Source organism: Podarcis vaucheri (assembly GCF_965113315.1).
Source record: "Podarcis vaucheri genome assembly, chromosome: 7".
Lineage (NCBI taxonomy): Eukaryota > Metazoa > Chordata > Lepidosauria > Squamata > Lacertidae > Podarcis > Podarcis vaucheri.
The window spans coordinates 23,255,624-23,275,267 of NC_138765.1; the positions used below are offsets into that span (position 1 = coordinate 23,255,624).

The following is a 19,644-nucleotide window of genomic DNA, read 5'->3' on the forward strand; positions in this document are numbered from 1 at the left end:
CTTAATATCTGATGAAAAGGGAATGAAATAGGTCCCCGTCCCTGCCCTAGGGCATTGTGGGGAATAAAGATGATGGCTCCCAGCACTTTTTAAAGCAACCACCCAAGAATGCTGCCTGTTCCCCTTACAGAGATTGCAGGACATTCAAGTAGGCGACCATACCACTTCCATTCTGTAAGCCGCTCAGCACGCAGCTGTATCGACATATGTTCGTTGATTTTGTTATACGTTAATTAAATTTGTATAGTCACCCGTCAGTAAATATTCCCTGGATGGCTTCCATAAAAAGGAAGGGAAGGAGGGGAAAGAAAATATTGACAATATAAGATACAATAATTAAAATTAACAATAAACAATAAAACACAACTGTATGAGAGTGTGTAAACCTTTGTTGCAGCAAGGGCAGTGCTATACACAGTTTACAACTTGGGTTAGGGGAACAACAAACGAAGTTTCCTACAAACAACAGAGTTTCCTACAAAGTTTAAAAGCCTTGGTCTTTGCTTCAAATTGAAACCACTGCAGAGTCATCAGATGAACCTCTCTGAGGAGTCTTTTATGCAGCTGGGGTGCCACTACCAAAAAGGCTCTCTCCTTGGGAGGCCCCTGTCTCACTTCACTTGGCAGTGGCAGCAGAGGATGTGGTTTGACCGACAAGCACCTGAGGGCACGGTGCCTAGCAGTGCGTACCTTTAACTCGAGTCATCTCCCTCCCCTTTCATGTCATCCTGAACAACAACATAGCATAGCTACATAGGAAGGAGCTGAGCTTTAATATGGCGCTTGAACTAATTGCCTCTGAAAAACACTGCTTGCACTCTGCTGCCCCATTCTTACTCTGGCACATTACTCGACTGCAGTGGTAGTGTTACGATATGGATGCAATGTGGCAGCGAGCTGCAGCTAGCTGGAAAGCAAAACATGATGGGAATGTTGGGACTGTACCGTGGGAACAGAGGGACAGTCTATTCACAGTGCTGAGCACCGGATTTAGCTCAGAGTGTAATTTGACCTGTACAGGAAGTACAGGAGGTGGAGTTTGTCTCTCTGCTGTTGGAGTTTGAAGCGAGCAGACGCGTTTCTCTGTAATGCTGCAAAGACAGAAATAAAGGCATGTAAATACATTTCTGTCTATCTCTTTCCCCTGCCTGGGGGCAGGGAAGAGTAGTGTGTTCTTCTCACGCTTGAGGAGGATCGCCAATCGTGACCTAGCCTGGATCCTGCTCGGGAATGCAGACAGGGAGGTCAACAGGAGATCAAGCCGGGTGCCTGGAGAGTGGCCAGTTTCTCCTGAGAGGCAAGATTTCCTAACAGGTAGATGGTGCCCATTGGAACTGGAAGGGCAGAAACCAAGGAGTCCAACTGCCAGGGAAGCCAGAGCCAATTGCAGGCAGAGGCAACAAATTTTAATTTAGACCCCATCCTCCTCCCTGCTGTGTTCTACAAAGGCAAGGCTGAGTCTATGGAGGGGGAAGGTGGCAGCCAGGACAAACCCTATGGACTGGTTCTAAGGCAGGCAGGTGGGTAAAAGCTGACTGAAGGCAGGCCATGGCTTTTGGGACAATGGCCCCTTGGCCCTACGGAACAACTTCAATTGCTCAAAAGTACTGTGAAAACCGCAGATCTACTTTCCAGCTAAAGCTGTCAGGATTCTGTTCCAAAGGACCAAGGAAATCTGAAATCTGGGTCACCTATTAAAAATGCAAATGACTCCAAAGTGCATATATCTTATTACTTTGCCTAATACTTTCATCATAGGGAGGGGTAAGGAGCTCAGGAGGAGTACCCCCTGGTCTCTGGAAGTCCTCTTTCTGGTTCTGAAACCTCACCAGGTGTTACTCACACATTTCCAAGCAGAAGGGGCTAGGAGCTTGCTTTTTAAAAGCAAACAAATTAAAAACAGCATTCTTGGCATGCTAAGTTTCGTGCCCGTTGCTGAAGCCCGTGCTTACACAAAAACTACAAAGCAACAATAACAATAGCTTCGTTGTGTATTTGAGCGCTGCCTAGGGTTGTGCTTTTGTCATAAGAATTCTAAGGTATCAAATATAGAATAATGGAGATGAGGGCCGCTTAACCTACAGACAGTTCTTTTTGGCCATGCAGTTCCTATTATCACCCTGTGTTTCCTAGTTTAGGGATGATTTCAGGGCTTGCCACTTTGCAGCTTGTTAAACCCCAGTTTGAGAGAACCTAATGCACTTTGATGGCTCTAGCCTGAAACATAGCTGACAATCAGTGTAGCTCTTTTAGTGACTATCTGAACAAATTGCCCAGCTCCATTGTTAATTCAGAACCTTGCCACCCTATTCAGGAACCAGCTGTATCCCTGCTGATTCCCCGTTTAATTTGTATAGTAATCGGTTCTTGTTTTATTACGGATGTTAAGCACTTTCATTGACGTGTTGATTTGCACTTTCTGTTTTATTTATGTGCTGTATTGTCTGTAAACCGCTTTGAGTGGGAAAGAAGAAAGTGGGAAAGAAGAAGAAGAGGAGGAGGAGGAGGAGTTTGGACTTGATATCCTGCCTTTCACTCCCCAAAGCGGCTAACATTCTTCTTTCCCTTCCTTCCCCACAACAAACACCCTGTGAGGTGAGTGGGGCTGAGAGTCTTCAGAGAAGTGTGACTAGCCCAAGGTCACCCAGCAGCTGCATGTGGAGGAGCAGGGAAGCGAACCCAGTTCACCAGATTATGAGTCCACTGCTCTTGACCACTACACCACACTGCCAGAGTGCTGGACTAGGATGTGGGAGACCCTTGTTCAAATCCCCACTCAGCCAGGAAGCTTGTTAGTGACTTTGGGCCAGACACCTCCCTTGCAGGGTTGTTGTGAAGTGAAAATAGGGCGGGGAAAACTATGGGTGCCACTTTCAGCTCCTTGGAGAAAATGGGATATAAATGTGAATAGTTTAATTTATCATTATTATGAATATTACGGCCATACTCTCAGTCTCCTTTCTCTGCATCCCTGTCCTGTCAGAAGATTATGTACGGATCTGAGTTGAATGACAATTTCCTATTTCCTAAAGTGTAGCTATGATGGTCTGTTGCAGCAAAATTAACAAAAAGCCTTGTAGCATCTTAAGGACTTGAAGGGCTTTGTGTGCTGAGGCAGCATATTGAAGCTCTAACAACAAAACAAAAGGCAGCATGCCCCAAGATGGCAGCATAGTCTTAAAACAACAACACCCAATGTCTAATGCTAATTATGCAACTCACGAGACTTTTAAAAAAAAAAATGTTTAGTGGTATGACAAGCAAGTTAATTCCTGGCAGCCCAATTATTCTGTTTACTCCAGGCACTGTGTGTCAATATGCACATGCATCTAGGTGTGTGCATGCATGTGCACACATGTGACACACATGAGCCTTGGAGCAAAAGGAAGAAAGCAAAATAAAACAGGGCACAAAAACAGGCTGGCAGTGTGCACAGGCTGTATGCAGTGTAAAAATAATATAAAATTGTGCAATCTTGCAGAGCGGACAGAACCCCAGCCCTCTTGATTTATTTTTCAATAGGGTAGAAGCTCTTTTTCTGTCCCTGTGGATTGGCATTAAGAGTTCTCTGGAGATGTTCAGTTTTGCTGGCTCTTGGAGATCAGGGAAGAAATTGGGATAGCATGACTTAAGAACCCTGTAAGAGGCAAAAGGTCCATGTTGCTCAGTTTCATGTTTCGCTCAAGTACCAGCGAGAGGCTTCCAGGAAGCAATATATAGCCCTCTCCTGTTGTTCTCAGAATAAATACACTGGGTCATACCTGCCTCCCCCAATGTCATATCCAGAGCCATAGCCACATTTTTTGCCTGGGGTGAAGCCTCCAGAGGGGCGCCATTGAGGCTCCCAGCCTGTGTGTGCACACAAATGTGTATGGGGTGTGCCAAACTGAGTCTTTGACCAAGGTGAAATAAAGCCTAATTTCGCCCCTGCTGTCAGTCTTGGCCAACATTGTCTGCTCTGACTGCCCCCATCATTTGCCGCCTGGTCCTTTGAACTGGAGATGCTAGGCAGGGACTGAACCTGGGACCTTTTGCATGTGCCGTATTGTGATCCGCCACTCAAACGCACAAGCTGGACTGCTGAAATCCTGCCCTATTCTGATTTGCTTCAGTTCTCGAATCTCCCCATTGAACGTGGGTTTCACACATAGCTGTTAACCGTCCCTTATTTGGCAGGAAACTCCCTTATCCCAGCGCCGTGTCTTGCTGCTGTGCCTTACCTTATTGATGATGTCCCTTAATTTCCCCGGGTTTCATGCTTGCCCGGCTTGGGAGGGAAGCAGCGGGTCCTCTGCCACGAGAGAGAGCATGCCCACGAGCTGCCGCGTCTCCGTCTCTCCCTTTCCCCCCTCAGGGGCGCATTGTGAGGAATTGGGTAAGCAAAATCCCTTATTTTGGCTGCTGATCCCTTATTTTCGAGGCTGCTGGTCCCTTATTTTCAAATCTGTAAGTTGACAGCTATGGTTTCACACCTTCGTAGAAGCCTCTTCTTGGACCCTGATAGTCTGTTGCAGGGCTAGCCTAGATAGTACCAGCATAGCTGGATATTACCAGCATAGCAGAGATCCAGACAAGAGGAGGAATTAATCTACCTATTTCCTCAGCATATGATGAGCTGTTGCGGTTAAACTGTTAAGCTGCTGTTGCTGTTAAACTATGTTAAACTGGGGGGCAGGGGATGCGTTTCATCTCTGCAGACATTTGGGAGGGATGTCAGTGGAAGAAGTGGGATACAAGTTGCGTACTTACCATACATTGATATCATGATTTTTAAAATTATTATTATTATTATTATTATTATTATTGCTTTTTTTCTAAAAAAATGTTCAGGTGTACTCTCATTTTCCTACTCATATTGAAATACTGCCCCTCAGTGAGGCCAAACTTAGATTCACAAAATGTTTAGGGGTATGTGTCTCCTGCGTCCCCCCAGAAAAAGCACTGATTGTTGTTGTTGATGATAATAATAATAATAATAATAATAATAATATACCGCCCTATACCCAGGGGTCTCAGGGTGGTTCACATAATAAAATCAAGATATAAAACCACAAAATACATAATAAAAATTAAAACAAGTTATAGCATAAGGCTTCTCCCCAATAATCCTGAGAACCGTACTTTCCCCTTCACAAAGCTATAGTTCCCAGCACCCTTAAGTAGCTATAGTTGCCCAGATTCTTTGGGGAAGTCATGTGCTTTAAATGTGTGCTGTGCGCCCAGTCGCAGAGATCATGGCAACAAGCTGAGAGCAAGCTGTTAAGAGCTGGAGAGAAGCTCCAGTTCACATACCTGGCAATAACTAGAGCAAGCCAAACGCTGTTTGGAGAAGTAGTCTCTTCATGTGAGAGGAGCAGAGAATAATCCCATCAATGAACAATTGTTCCAGGCCAAGAAGTGCATGAAGTGGCCCTTTGTCATGAGCGTTTCCTGTTGTTGCGCAGCAGGCTGGGGTTTGTGTATGTTGACCGCTAGTCAGCCGCTGAGAGAAGGTGACCGGACTCAGAACGATCCATGATGCAATTGAAAGCAGGCGGCAGCTCGGGAGTCATAACATTTGTTCACAGATCTGCCAGGGGTGTTAATAAGCCAGGATTCAGCGCTGGCATCTGTTCTGTGATGTTATGGCTTCTTAAAACATGCCAAGACACAACACTGGAAACTGCCTTCTAGCAAGTCAAGTCATCATCATCTGAATACAGAAGAGCCTTGTGGAATCAGGCCAATGGCTCATCTAGTCTCCCAATGGGTCTCCAGGTGCTTATGAGAAGCCCCCCAAGCAGGACCCATGAGCAAAAGCACTCTCCCTTCCTGTGGCTTCTAGTTCCTAGCATTTGGAAGCATACAGACTCCAACCATGGAGGCAGAGCACAGCCATCATAGCTAGTAGCCATGGATAGCCCTATCGAATCCTCTTTTAAAGGCAACCCACTTGGCGGCCATTGCTGCCTCCTGTGGAAGCCAATTCCATAGTCTATAACTATGTGCTGTGTGACTACTTTGTAAAATCTGCCCTGAACGTTTCCACGTTCAGCTTCATCGGAAATCCACGAGTTCTAAAGTTACAAAGAGGTGCTCACCATGAATGCCTCCCTCAATCTCTTGGAATGGTGCCCACCTGAGAGGTGGCAGAACTGGGTTTTATTTTTTTGTTTAAAGAAGCAGTTTTGCATGCAACCACTGCAGCAAGAATTCTTATTGCTAAACATTGGAAGACTCAAGATTTGCCCACACTGGAAGAGTGGCAAACGCAATTGATGGACTACATGGAATTGGCCGAGATGACTGTCAGGATCCGAGATCTGGGAGAAGAAGCAATGGAGGAGGACTGGAAAAAATTCAAGGACTATTTGCAAAAATTTTATAAGTTATATGAACTATAGGAGTTTGTACGATCCGGAAGGTTAGCCCCAGCAACGAGAGTGGAATATATATGAAATTAGATAATAATAATGAAAAAACCAATGTTTAAAGGTTTAAAAAAGGATAATATATGAATTTATCGAGTAATTTGGATAATAAGTAATTTAAACTTAAAATGTATTTGAAGGTACAAAAGAAACACACGAAATAAGGTTATAATTTGCTGTCAAATTTATTGTTGAGAATGCACTGTGCGGGAGACGTGGGGAAGTCCGCTGGTGGATTGAAAAAAGATTTGGAAATGGTCTGTTCTTTTTTTCTTTCTTCTTTTTTCTTGTTATTTTCTTCTGAGCTGTTTATTTCTATCTGGAAAAATGCAATAAAAAATATTATAATAAAAAAAAAATAGAGAAGCAGTTTTGCAAGCCATGTGAAACACCTCTCTCTCTCCCTGAAATCTTGAGGTGGGCTAGATAGAGAAACGGTCTCATCTGACAGAGGGAAGATGCCATATATCAAAGTAAAATATGACAAAAGTTGGAAGTTACAGTGGTACCTCGGGTTAAGTACTTAATTCGTTCCAGAGGTCCGTTCTTAACATGAAACTGTTCTTAACCTGAAGCACCACTTTAGCTAATGGGGCCTCCTGCTACCACCGCAGCACGATTTCTGTTCTCATCCTGAAGCAAAGTTCTTAACCTGAGGTACTATTTCTGGCTTTGCGGAGTCTGTAACCTGAAACGTATGTAACCCGAGGTACCACTGTATTTCCTCTCCCCCCTCACACACACACAAACAAAAACAGTGTCTCCTCTGCAACAATTGTACATTTCCTGAAAATGTGAATATATCCCTTGTGGTGTTTGTTTTCCAATTCCTCTTTCAGGTGTTGTTTATCTGTAGGTATTAAGAGGTCCAACTGCTCATTACCAAAGAGACCCTTGCTACTTCTTCTTGACAGCCCATTTTGCACTTTTCGCTGTGCCCTGTACACAGGGCCACGTAATACTTTACATCTAGGAACCAAGAATTATTTCTTTGTTGCCTCCTATCCAAACCCTGAGTCGTCCCAGAGCTGCTTACTTTCAAGAATTTTGCATCACATTCCTGCAGACCATCCTTCCCCTATTAGGTGCCCTCCAGAAGTTTGGGGCAGCATCAGGTTGGAGAAAGTTGCTTCAGTCATAGCCTGAGACCAAGCTGTTGTTTTACAGCTCCAGTGTAAGCATGTAATAGGGTAACTAGAATCATAGAGTTGGAATAGACCACAAGGGCCATCGAGTCCAACCCCCTGCCAAGCAGGAAACACCATCAGAGCACTCCTGACATATGGTTGTCAAGCCTCTGCTTAAAGACCTCCAAAGGAGGAGACTCCACCACACTCCTTGGCAGCAAATTCCACTGTCGAACAGCTCTTACTGTCAGGAAGTTCTTCCTAATGTTTAGGTGGAATCTTCTTTCTTGTAGTTTGGATCCATTGCTGCGTGTCCGCTTCTCTGGAGCAGCAGAAAACAACCTTTCTCCCTCCTCTATGTGACATCCTTTTATATATTTGAACATGGCTATCATATCACCCCTTAACCGCCTCTTCTCCAGGCTAAACATGCTGTACCAGAACAATAATTATTGACTGCATTTATATGTGATCAGGCAGAATGCCTTCTTGGTAGTGGCACCCTCCCTGTGGAACGCCCTCCCATGAGATGTCAAGGAGATAAAGAACCACACAACTTTTAGAACACATCTGAAAGCAGCCTTGTATCGCGAAGTTTTTAATATTTGACATTTTATTAAGCTTTTATGTGTGTTGGAAGCCGCCCAGAGTGGCTGGGACAACCCAGGAGATGGGCTGGTTACAAATAATAATAATAGAAATAATTTTATTATTACCCCACTTTTTCCTCTAAGGAGCTCAAGGTGGCGTACATCCTTTTCACCCCCCCCTCATTTAATCCCCACAATAACCTTATGAGGTAGTTTAGGCTGGGAGGCGATGACTGACCCGAAGCGGGAATTTGAACACTGGTCTCCCAGGTCCTAACCTGACACTCTAACCACTACGTAAAGGTAAAGGTACCCCTGACCGCTAGGTCCAGTCCCGGACGACTCTGGGGTTGTGGCGCTCATTTCGCTTTATTGGCCGAGGGAGCCGGCATACAGCTTCTGGGTTGTGTGGCCACCATGACTAAGCCGCTTCTGGCGAACCAGAGCAGCGCACGGGAACGCTACATAACACTGGCCAATATCAGGAGCCAATAGCTTTTTGTACTGGAACTTCCAGGAAAACTGTTTTACCTCCTGCTTGACTGCAGACCTATCCACTTTTAAAGCAACACAAACTTGTATTGTTTAATCACAGGTACACTGCGTAAAATCAGCAGTTTTGAACTATACATTAGAAGTTGTGTTCATTTTCATATGTTGCTTCATCTTTTTAACACAGCTGTTTTTATTTTAATAAATGCTAGGCGTTTTAACATCTACTTTCATTGGATATTTTATGCAACCACTTGGAGGTTTTCATCAATAAATTAAATACATTTCACACATATAGCTGTGCTGGCCCACAGGAGAGGGAAGTGGATCCAAAATCTTGAGTTTTTGTGAGGTTAATGTGGAGAGGGGCAGAAAGCCACCTTAAGCATCTCAGAGGGAAGGAGGGATATAAATGGAATTAAAACTATGCTCCTAGGAAAATACTTCATCAGAGGTCACCACTAGACTTTGCATAAGAGACGCATGGGGTGTCCAGTTTTTGAGAAGTTGCAATAAGATCGAATTTTACAAGCATGGCAAAATGGCAGCACAGACAGGGGTACAGACAGGTCAGGAGAAATTTTTAATTTGCTGTTTAATGTGAAGGACCTAAAATCTACCCTGTTTCGCTCTGCCCTGAATTCTACATCTCTGCCCCATCTGCTTCTGTGGAAGCTCTTCACCGCAAAGTATTAAGGCAGCCAGTTAACAAGGGCTTTGTAATCCAGGGCATACAGACACACAGGAATCAGCAAAACTGCCAAGGTAAGCTAGTCAACTCACTAAACCATTATCACAGGAAGAAACTAAAATGCTAAATTTAATCAACAATTACCATAAGTGGGTTTTGGGGGGGCAGGTGGTACAACAGTAGGAATAAAGAACCGGCGCTGGATTGAGTTACTAATTGTGTACATTTGCAAACCAGGCAGGAAAGCAGTTAACTGCTAGTTTATCTCCGTTTCCCTTTTACTCGAGGCACACCAACAAAACCTAAATTTAGTCTGGCCGCAAACGCCAAAATGTTGTTGACTCATCTTATTCAGATCAGAGAGACTACCCTGCCAGTTCTATATAGAAGACACACATTTGAAGCTGACAGCGGGAGGTATAAAGGTAATTTCAAAAGGCATCTTTAATATAACCCCCCCCCCCCGCAACTCATGTGAAGTCATTGAATGTACTGGAAGCTGCCTTATACAAAGCCAGGGCACTAGTCCGCTGAGCCCAGCATTGTGTACATGGACTGGCAGCAGCTCTCCAGGCCACCAGGCAGAGGTTCTTCCCAGCACCTGCTCCTTGGAGATCCTTCTTTAATGGGATCTGCCGTAACTGAACCTAGGATTTTCTGTGTGCAAGTGAGGTGCTGAGCACACAGTCCCTCCTCTTGTTTCCAGACAAGCGAGAAACTCTCGCTTATGCACATGTGCTGGCTGTCAGTTTCATAGAGAAAACGGGACTGCTTATGTGTCCAAGAGAGACATAAGCTCACCCAAGTCACTTTTTAGAAAAAAAGACAGGAAACCCAGAGACTTTCAACCACTTCCAGGACCCACGCTGCATTTTCTAAACAGGGAGATTTAAAAAGCAAGAGGCACGACCCAAACAAAACAGGTTCAATGTTGAGGTTTTAGCTTTTATTTTGGAAAAAAAAAATCACCTGTACATTCTCACTTCATCGATCAACAATGATGTGCTACCGTGTGCTTGCGACAAGAGGGGACAGTGGAAGCTCCAGAGGCCTGCCAACCTGAGCAGCAAACTTTCCAAAAGCCTTTGGAAACGAGACCGAGAAAGGAAACAAGCCGCTCAGCCGCAAACTTATTTTCCTCTTTTCCGAGAAACACAATTAAGAACTAAGAATTTACATTTGAGCCCCAGCAGGGAGGGAGAGAGATAGATAGGGTGCTGGTTTTTCTTTTTTTCAGCCTTGCTCTCAGTTACTGATAGCAGAACAAAAACCCCATGGAAGTGTTGGAGGGGCATGCATTCCCCAGCCTTTACAGTTAGCCCTTCCCAATAATCTCAGAAGGCAAATAAATCCGAGCCCTTCCAAATAAATACGGACTAGAAACACACAAGTGATAAATAAGATTTTTTTTTTAAAAAAAGAATCAGTAATATACACAATTACAAGGATTTTATTTGGTTTCAGAGGCAGAGAAAGAAGAGCTCCGATGGCATCTTAAAAGCCCGTGTTTGTAGTAGCCGGAAAAGGAAGTCAAAGGATCTTATAACCGATTGGTTAATCCCACTCTCCCCTGCACCGAACCCCAAAATGTCATCCGCTGAAGTTTCGCTTTAAAAACAAAACAAAAACCCGATGGAAGTAAAAAAGAACACAGAACAGTACACAACCTGAGGGCAATGATCTCTTCAAGTCAAGGAGAGAGACTGGTTGCTAATTCCACAGTACTGAGGAGCAATAAAGAGATTGAGGCTTACAAAGAAGAGCAAGCCATTTATTTATTTTTACCTCCTGCCCACTCTTTCAGTGAAAGAATGGCTTAAAAATAAAAACCAGACACTGAATGTAGAGGGGCTTGCTAGACTTTCTTGACAAAGCCAACAGCAGAGTGGATTCTCAGCAACTTGCCCCCCCTTGTAGTCCAAACTCAAGGCAGTAGTTGTTTTTTGCAGGGTGGGGGGAGAGAGAAGGCCATGCAGGTGGAAAAAAGGCCATTTTGTTTTTCTTGAAATTCTGTAGCTGCCATAGGCACAACCCGAGGACACGACTCCATCTCTGCGCCGTCTCGTCTGCAAAAAACAACAACACAGACACCTTTCCGATTCCTCCCCCCTCCCCTACACAAGAGGAGCACGACAGTGCAAAGCAAAAAAGAGGGCCGGGGGGGGGAGCCTCCAAATGATTGTCCATTGTTATTTCCAGGAGGTGGGGGCAAGGGCGACCTGGGAAAGCCTGTAGATCTGTGCAGGGGGAAGATCACGAAGTAGGGGTGTGTGGTGGTGGAAATCAAGCCACAAAGAGAAGCGCCAGCTCCCACAGCAGAGCCACCTCAACAGCTGATGGCGCTGGTCTGCTGTTTGCTGACAAAGTCCGAGATGAAGTCAAACTCGTTCTGTCCCAGAAAGAGTTCGGGCAGCTCCTGAACCCGGTCCAAGCCGAGCTCCATGACCAGAGACGTCAAGACCTCTTCGTCGATGGGATCCGTGTCCATAACGTTCAAGGTCAGGGCCGGAGAGGGCAGGTGCTGCATCCCCAGGTGCTGCCCGGGTCCCATCCTGTATTGCGGCACCCCTGCCCCGATGGGCCCGTTGCTCATGCCCATGAGGGGGTGGCCCTGGTATTGCGTGTTCAGTTTCTGCAAGTGCATGCTAGCCATGAGCTGCTGAGTGCCCACCGGTCCCAAGTATTGTTGCTGTTGCTGCTGCTGTTGTTGCTGCTGCTGGTGTTGTTGTTGTTGCTGCTGCTGCTGCTGCTGCTGGCTCGGATTGCTGAACATCATGGCGCCTGGGACCTGGTGGTGCCCCATCTGTCCATTGATGCTGGGCCTCTGCCTCATACCTCCGTCCAGGGCAGGGCCTCCGTACTGCATCATCTGGTGGTTGGCGGGGAGCGTCCTTAGCACGTGCTGCTGCTGCTGTTGCGGAGGGCCTTGCATGCCGTTCATGCCTATCCGGTAGCCCTGCATCCCGTTCACCCCGTGGCTCATCGACATCATCATGTGGTCAGCCATCGCAAGCTGGGCACTGGAAGACAAAAAGAGGAGGGTCATGTACAAGGCAGCACAGGGTCCCGTCCCCCCAAAAAAACCATGCAGTGTTTGAAATTAGCCAGGCGCATTTTGCACCCTGGCGATCAACCGCTTGCGACCAAGTGAAGATGCTTGGAGCCAGGACAGCGCCTGATATCTCCGACACTTGGAAAGGTGCATGCCTGGGGATCATTGGACCACACGCTAACACCACATCCTGTAGGATTCTCTCAGTTGTTATCTTTTAAACCTGCCCAACCAGAATGAATTTCAGGAACCCCAAACGCTTTTTCTGTGCAGCCTGAGCAGCAGCAGCAGTCGCCATTAAGAAAAAGAGGTTGGAATAGGCTGATATATACGTGGACTGTCCCTGGATCAAGTGGCTTTTCTTCTTCAAGCTCTCCAAATTATTAACTACCGTATTTTTTGCACCATAACACTCACTTTTCCCCTCCTATAAAGTAAGGGGAAATGTCTGTGCGTATTATGGAGGGAATGCCTACGGGTGGCATGCCTACGGGTTTTCCTCCTCTAAAAACTACGTGCGTGTTATGGTCGGGTGCGTGTTATAGAGCGAAAAATACGGTAGCTCAAGGTTGTCCTCTGAACTAGCCAGATGTTCAACTGAGAATCAATCGCAGCCAGTCCATCATTTGAAAATTAAGACTTTAGAGCCGCCTCCCCAAAAATGGCGACTAGACATTCTGTTTTGGCGACTGTAACTGTGGTTTAAGGGGCCATTTGGCGCCTAGTTTATATACCCGAGTTTCTAACACTGCTGCCACGACATATGCAAGCCTGCTCCTGGGATAGCAACACATGAGTCTAGAGCGGGGTGGTCAAGGCCTTTTTTGGCAGCCCCCAGCCTTGGTGCCTCCTTCCCAAAGCTGGTAAGCAAGGAAGTGGGCTTGGGGAAGACAGTGTGAGGCTCTGAGTCCCAGAGTATTCCCGTCTCCACATTTGGGAAGGAGGTGGGACCCTGCCAGAGCCTCGCACCTTCTTCCCAAAGCCCGGCACCTCACTTACTTGGCTTTGGGAAGGCAGCATGGGGAGGGGGTGGTCGTCAATTTTTTGCCTCGCTTCCCCTGCCTGAGCGAAGTACTCTTGCAGCCACTTGGAGTGAAAAGTTGGGCTGCCCCATTCTAGAGGGTACAGGGCTCCCAAGTGCCCCCTTCCCCTGCTCCAGAAGGTATATTTTGCATGCATCTTTTCAACAAGGCATTTCATAGTGACACACACACACACACGGCTTCTGCACCATTCATCCTCTCAACCACCCTGCAAGGTAGGTTAGGCCAAGAACTCAGCGGAGAAGCAAACCTGGTCTGCGAGTTAACAGGTGCACATTGTTTCCCTAAAACAGTGTTTCCTAAACTTGGGTCGCTCGCTGTTTCCCCCCGAACTACAATTCCCATTATCCATGATCACTGGTCTTACTATCTCGGGATGATGGGAGTTGTAGTCCAAAAACAGATGGAGACTCAAGTTTGGGAAACACTGTTCTAAAGCCAGGGTGGAAAATGTGTGTCCCTCCCTGTATTCCTGCCCCCAAATTCTCATCAGCCTCCGTCAGAATGGCCCAATGGCTGGGGCGATGGGAGCATTAAGTGTGGCAGCATCCGGCTGGACCCAGGTTGTGTCCATCATGGCTAGGGCAATGGCCTAGAGCCAACGCACTGAAGGAAACTGTGCTTTGTGTGTGTGCGCCTGCACATATAGAATTACAACCTCTCTCTTATCTACAGTGGCAGATGGCAGGGACTCCCCCTTCCCTAACAGGTCATGTGGTAGAGAGGCTTTGGGGGTGGAGGAAAAGTTTGTAGTGGGAGGCAACTAGAGTATCCACTAAGGCAGCACTGTCCAACAGCCACGGTCAGCTGAGAAGGGGACACACATCCAAGGACACAAGAGACCACAAAGCCCTTCCTGGGCCAGGACAAATGCAACAGCCCATTTGTCACAACAGCCAACCAAATGCCTCCAAAAGGCTGTTTAACATAACCCTCTCCTTGTTGCTGCTGTTCCCAAGGAACTGGCAATTCCGAGATACATTGCCTCTGAACATGGAGGTTCCATATGGGCCGGAGTGGGGAACTGCAACATGTTGTTGTAGCGTACGGTCGCCACCCAACAAATAGTCCCGTCCTGGCCACCACAGTCACCCAGGAGCAAAGGTTATGTAGTTCTGCCTAGGCCTCCCAGGGGGAGGAAAAGAAAAAGAAAGGTGGGGGGGGGCTCTTCTTCCCATGGCTTTTCCCCGCAAGGCTATCTAGTGCTTGAGGGACAAGGTTTGGGCTGTCACCCTAAATCCTTTTGTATGTATCATGGTTCTTGAAAGTGCAATAATGAGTGCTTAAGCTCACAGCATACATCCCTTCCCCTTTCAATCCATAACTCTTAGGCTGGGTTTTTAAAATTCTGTTCTCCAGGTATGGAGAAACAAGTACCTTTATCTCTCTCCACCCGATGCCCCCCCTTACTTCCCATCTGACATGCACTCAGCCAACAGGATCTGATTATCAGGATGCACTGCCCTATCCTAACAGACTGGCCAGGCATGCACTCATCTAATCCCTTTTTAAAAACAGATCTAAGCTGGTGGCCCTCCTAACCCAAGCCGAGGCCCCATGGCGCCCCCTAGAGGAGCGACAGGGTAACGACAATGCTGCCCCCTAGCGCACGGGAGGATGAAGATCCGCCTAAGGACGCAGGAGGCTCAGTAGGCAATGAAATCAAGGTTGGTTACCCTCGCCACCCTCCCCAAGTCACCGATTTGTCATTCCTGCCCAACCCCGGGACACCTTAAGCAGCTTGCAAATACGAAAGCAGGCCGCTGGCAGCGAGCAGAGCATTTATGCAATGAGTTTTACATTCCGGATAAACGCAGGCGACCTTGTGCATGGAAATAAAAAGTCTGTTGCAACGTCCCCGACGCCGTCGGATCGCAGAATCCGGCCGCGGCGCTGGTAATGCGCCTCGCAGAATGCAAGCAGCAGCGCGCCCGTTCCCTAACCCTCTTCCCATGGCCAGCCCCCCTCCCCGCTTCCCTCTCTTTTTCTCTCCTCCTCCCCCTCCCCTTTGCCGGCTCCAGGCAGCTCCCGCCCCGGCACATTCCGCCAGCACAAAGATCAGCACTTTGAACACAGAAGTTTAACCCTTGCCTGCCTGCTCCCGAGCAACAGACAATGCCGCCGAAGGAGCGCTCCGCGCAGATGAGGGCTCGGGCTGGTGCTGGGCTGGAAAGGAGAAGGGAAAAGCCCGTTTTCATGGCCACCTCGGCGAACGGCAGGCAATGCAAAATAAATAAAAATAATAGTTTTCAGATCGTGGCCGTCTCCGCGGAGCCTCTCGACGCCCAATGTCACCCTCTTTTCCCCGCCGTGGTTTCCTCGACTCCCTCCTCGGCTACATACCCCAAAGGCGGCGATCCGAAGGGAAGGCTGCAAACTCGCAAATGGCCCGGCTGAGAAAGTCACCTCGGCAGAAGGAGGAAAGCGGCGGCGGCGGCTCCTCTTTCTTCCCTTCCTTACACGCGGCTGCTATTCCCACGAGCGAGCTGGGAATAGCTGCGCTTCCAAAGGCACCCCCAGCCCGGCCGCATCAATTCCAAGCGGCGGGTCCCCCCTCCGGCGGCGGCGGCGGCTGCTGCTGCTGCTCCTCCGCCTCCTCTTTCTCCGGCTCCCAGCCGAACCCTCGCAGGCGCCGCTGTGTGTATTTGCAAGTAGGTTAAACTTCAGCGTTTTTTAATATATATACATACACACACAGAGAGAGGGAGAAGCCGGAGGGGGGCGGAGCCAAAGTCCCCGCCCCTGCGCCTCTGATTGGTCCAGCTCTCCCAAATAGCTCTTCTCCCCCCCCCCCCCAGCCTGGATGCTTTTTCCAAAGCGGCGAAGAGGGGGCCGAGGTGAAGAATCGCAGGGTCCCGCCTACCTGTTTTTGTTTCATCTCCGAAGAAGGAGGGATTGCAACACAATGGCGGGAGTTTGCAGCATATGCAAAGGCAGGAGGAGGAGGAGGAAAGGACGGGTGGGGGGAAGCGCTGCCTGCCTGCCTGCCTGCTTTCTTCCATCTGTCCATCTCTCCTCCTTCCCTCTCCAAACCGGCTCCAAACCTAGCAACCCTCTTTGCCGGTGCTCAAATTGCACACGATGCCGTGCGCGCACGTAACGTGTGTATGCATGCAAACAAACACGAGGACAGAGGGAGAGAGTGGAAAGCGGGGGGGGGGAGAGGAGAGGATCCTTGCAGCCTTTGCTCTCCCCTGGGAAGCGTGAGAGGGCGCAGAGGATGGCTGCCGGCTGCCGGGCCAAGATAATGCGAGGCGCATTGTTTATTATTAACTCCCGGGCCCCGGTGGGGAGCGCATTCCTCGCCCTGACCTGCCTTTTGTTATGCAAATACAGAGGGGATGTTAATCTGCTGCCACGCGGTTGGAAAGAGGTGGCCCTTGCGAATGGCTCAATTAACCACAGGGCGCTGGACGGGGAGGAGCGGGTGGCGCAATACTGCGCGTTCCCGCTGGTCGCGCGCGCGATGCCTTCCTCCTCCTCCTGCTTAATTTCCCAAGCGTTTTCCAAGAAAAGCGAGGGAACTTTTTTGTTTTTAAGGGCATCTGAGTGACTCGTTCCCTGAATTGCTGTTTGGGTTTTTTTTGTGTTTTTTTTGCGCACCCCACTTTGCTTTTCATTCTTACACTTCGCAACTCTCTTAACACCTGAAAGGATAACAAAGGAACTTCAAAGGGAGGCTGCAGTGAGAAGCTGCTGCGTGAGAACTTCTCAAGAAATTCAATTCCTTTCGTTTGGGCCTGAATACAGACAATGGTTTCCCACCTTAGATGCTGATTGACTCAGCATTTCTGAAGGTGTAAAGGGCCATTGCATATTTTGCATACAAACGCTAATTGAATTGTTCCAGCTTGCCCCCCCCCATTCCAATTGCCATATAACTTCTACCATTTCCTCCTTATATTGCTCTTGTTATGCCTATCATCAGGGCCTGCTTGTTAGAAGTGGGTCACGCCCCTACTGGTTCGTTTGATTGGACATAGTGGAAAGACACACCTACTCCTTATCTGTTCCATTGCTTGACCTTTTGGCTTCACTTTCCAAAGCCCGCCTCCAGTTTTGTGTCTCTTTGCTCAGGGCATATGTACCTGACACACTTAATCGACTACTTACTGAAGCAGCAAATGAGACTTTGGCCCACATGTTAGTGTGACAAAAACAGCCTAATTTCAGAATGGTTGCAGTATCAATTTGCTAGATCTCGAAGAGTAGGATTTTTCTCTCTTCCCTAGGGTTGGAATATCTGGAAGGGGTTTCCCTTTGGGGCAAAATCCAGGACAAAATTCACCTTTCAAAAACTAGGCTAAAACCAAGGATTCTTTTGGTATTACTGTACATTTGTTTGGTTGGAGTTTGTCTTCATTTGACCTTTTCATATTGCTAAGACAAAGCTAATCCTACGAATTGCATTACTAGAACATCTAGGACCAGGGTAAAACTGTTCAAAATTATTATTTTTGCTGCTGCTACTGCCAGAAGTGCAATGTTTACATTAACAATACTGAAGGGGACATTTACAATATTGAAATGTTGTTTTCTACACTATCTTCTTTGTTGCTTTTTTGCTGCTACTACTATTTTGCTACTACTACTGTTACGAAATTGTGCTTTACAAAATATTTCTATTGAGAAATATAGTGTAACTGAACCATTGCATTGTTGTAAGGGTCTTTAAACTGCTCCCAGACTTTGGAATTACCTTCCTAGAGAGGCTAGACTGGCTCCTGCCTTGCTGTCCTTCTGCTGGCAGGTGAAGACTATTTTATTCTGAAAAGCTTTTGGGAACTTTTTTTCTTTTTTTAAAAGGGAAGTGCTTTGAATAGTGCTTCGCTGTTTTTACTGTATGTATTTTAATAGATTTGCTTTTATAATCTTTATATAGTTTAATTACTGTTACCTTACAAGAAAGGAGATTCTGACTAAACACAAGAAATAACTTTCTGACTGTAAGAGCTGTTCGATAGTGGGATGGACTCTCTCCGAAGGTGGGGACTCTCCTTTATTGGGGGATTATAAGCAGCGGTTGGGTAGCCATCAGTCATGGATGCTTTAGCTCAGTGGTGTTCAAACTTTTTTCAAAGAGGGCCAGATTTGATGACGTGAAGGGCTGTGGGGGCCGACCAAAGTTGTTGACCTTTTTAGGAGTTGGAGTTGTTGAGCTTCTTTTAGGATTGAAGTTATTGAGGGTTTTTAAAGGATTTTACCCCAGGAAATAAACTGCCACAGGGGCTGGATTAAATCGACCGGCGGGCCGGATTATGCCCCCGAAACAGACTTTGGACATGCCTGCTTTAGCTGAAATCCCTGCATTGGTGACCCTCAGTGTCCCCCTCCCAACTCTACAGTTCTAAGATTCTATGATCCTGTATATGGTTTTCAGCTTTCTGTATGTTATCTGTGTTGTTTTAGTTTCTGTAAGCTGCCTTGAGTCCTGGTGTGAGAAAAAGGCTGGTTATAAATAAACACAATAATAATGATACTTTCTTGTGGAAAGGCTGCATACAAATAAACGCAATGATGATGGTATGATTGGGAAGCACTGAGAAGTATGCCTTTCCCATCCTTGTGCAAAAGACCTCCACTTTTAGACGTGAGGCCTCCGCTTTTGGGTAGCAGCGAAATGGAGCAGATGAGAATCTTCTGTTCCTCTTTCTCAGGTATACAAAAATAGCATGTGATGTGGACCTGCTGCCACTTCCTTGGAGTTAAGTGGCTTGGGAAAGCACACACCAAATATTGACTTCAATTCTGCTCTGTTTGGCCCAGGAACTTTGTTCTAGCAGTTGGGCTCTTCCTTCTGCTGTTTTGAGACCTGATGCTACACAGCACAGCATCCTTGAGCACCTACCGTAGCTCCAGCGCTGTGGCACGGCCCGCTGCTGATGTCTGATTGGTGTTGGCTGGGTGGCCGGCTCTACTTCCCACAATGCACCAGTGCTCTGGGGGCATTGTGGGAAATTAAAATGGCCGTCCACCACCCATTGTGGGGTTGGCAGTTATCATTTATGTTTCCCATAATGCCCCTGATGTGGCATGGCTTCAGGGCATTATGGGAAATTTAGATAGCCCCTTGCTGTCTGCCACTGATGAGAGTGCTGTCACTGCCAGGTGAACCCACTGATGTAGAAGAGGGCCCACTTTTCCGAAGGTCTACTTTAAACTTGGAGCCAGCCTGGACTATACTTCTCATTGGGTCTCTTTTACCTACTTCACAAGGTTCTTGTGAGGATAAAATGGAA

General features: G+C 47.2%; 1 protein-coding gene across 2 annotated transcripts; it reads right to left on the reverse strand.

Annotated features, from left to right (window-relative positions):
* Positions 1–10,234: 10,234 nt before the first annotated feature.
* On the reverse strand, positions 10,235–16,070 carry CITED4 (Cbp/p300 interacting transactivator with Glu/Asp rich carboxy-terminal domain 4). 2 transcript variants are annotated; one of them, XM_082232115.1, is made up of 2 exons: positions 15,812–16,070; positions 10,235–12,330 (listed from the first exon to the last, which is right to left on the reverse strand). In XM_082232115.1, the coding sequence occupies exon 2, from the start codon at positions 12,315–12,317 to the stop codon at positions 11,637–11,639; it is 681 nt and encodes a 226-aa protein (XP_082088241.1). In that variant the 5' UTR covers positions 12,318–12,330; positions 15,812–16,070; the 3' UTR covers positions 10,235–11,636. The 2 variants fall into 2 exon arrangements, with proteins under 2 accessions (XP_082088241.1, XP_082088240.1); XM_082232114.1 differs by having other exon boundaries at positions 15,749–16,068.
* Positions 16,071–19,644: the final 3,574 nt, after the last annotated feature.

Bases quoted from the DNA above. Each gene is read 5' to 3' on its own strand.
- CITED4 (XM_082232115.1), bottom strand. From the start codon at position 12,317: ATGGCTGACCACATGATGATGTCGATGAGCCACGGGGTGAACGGGATG.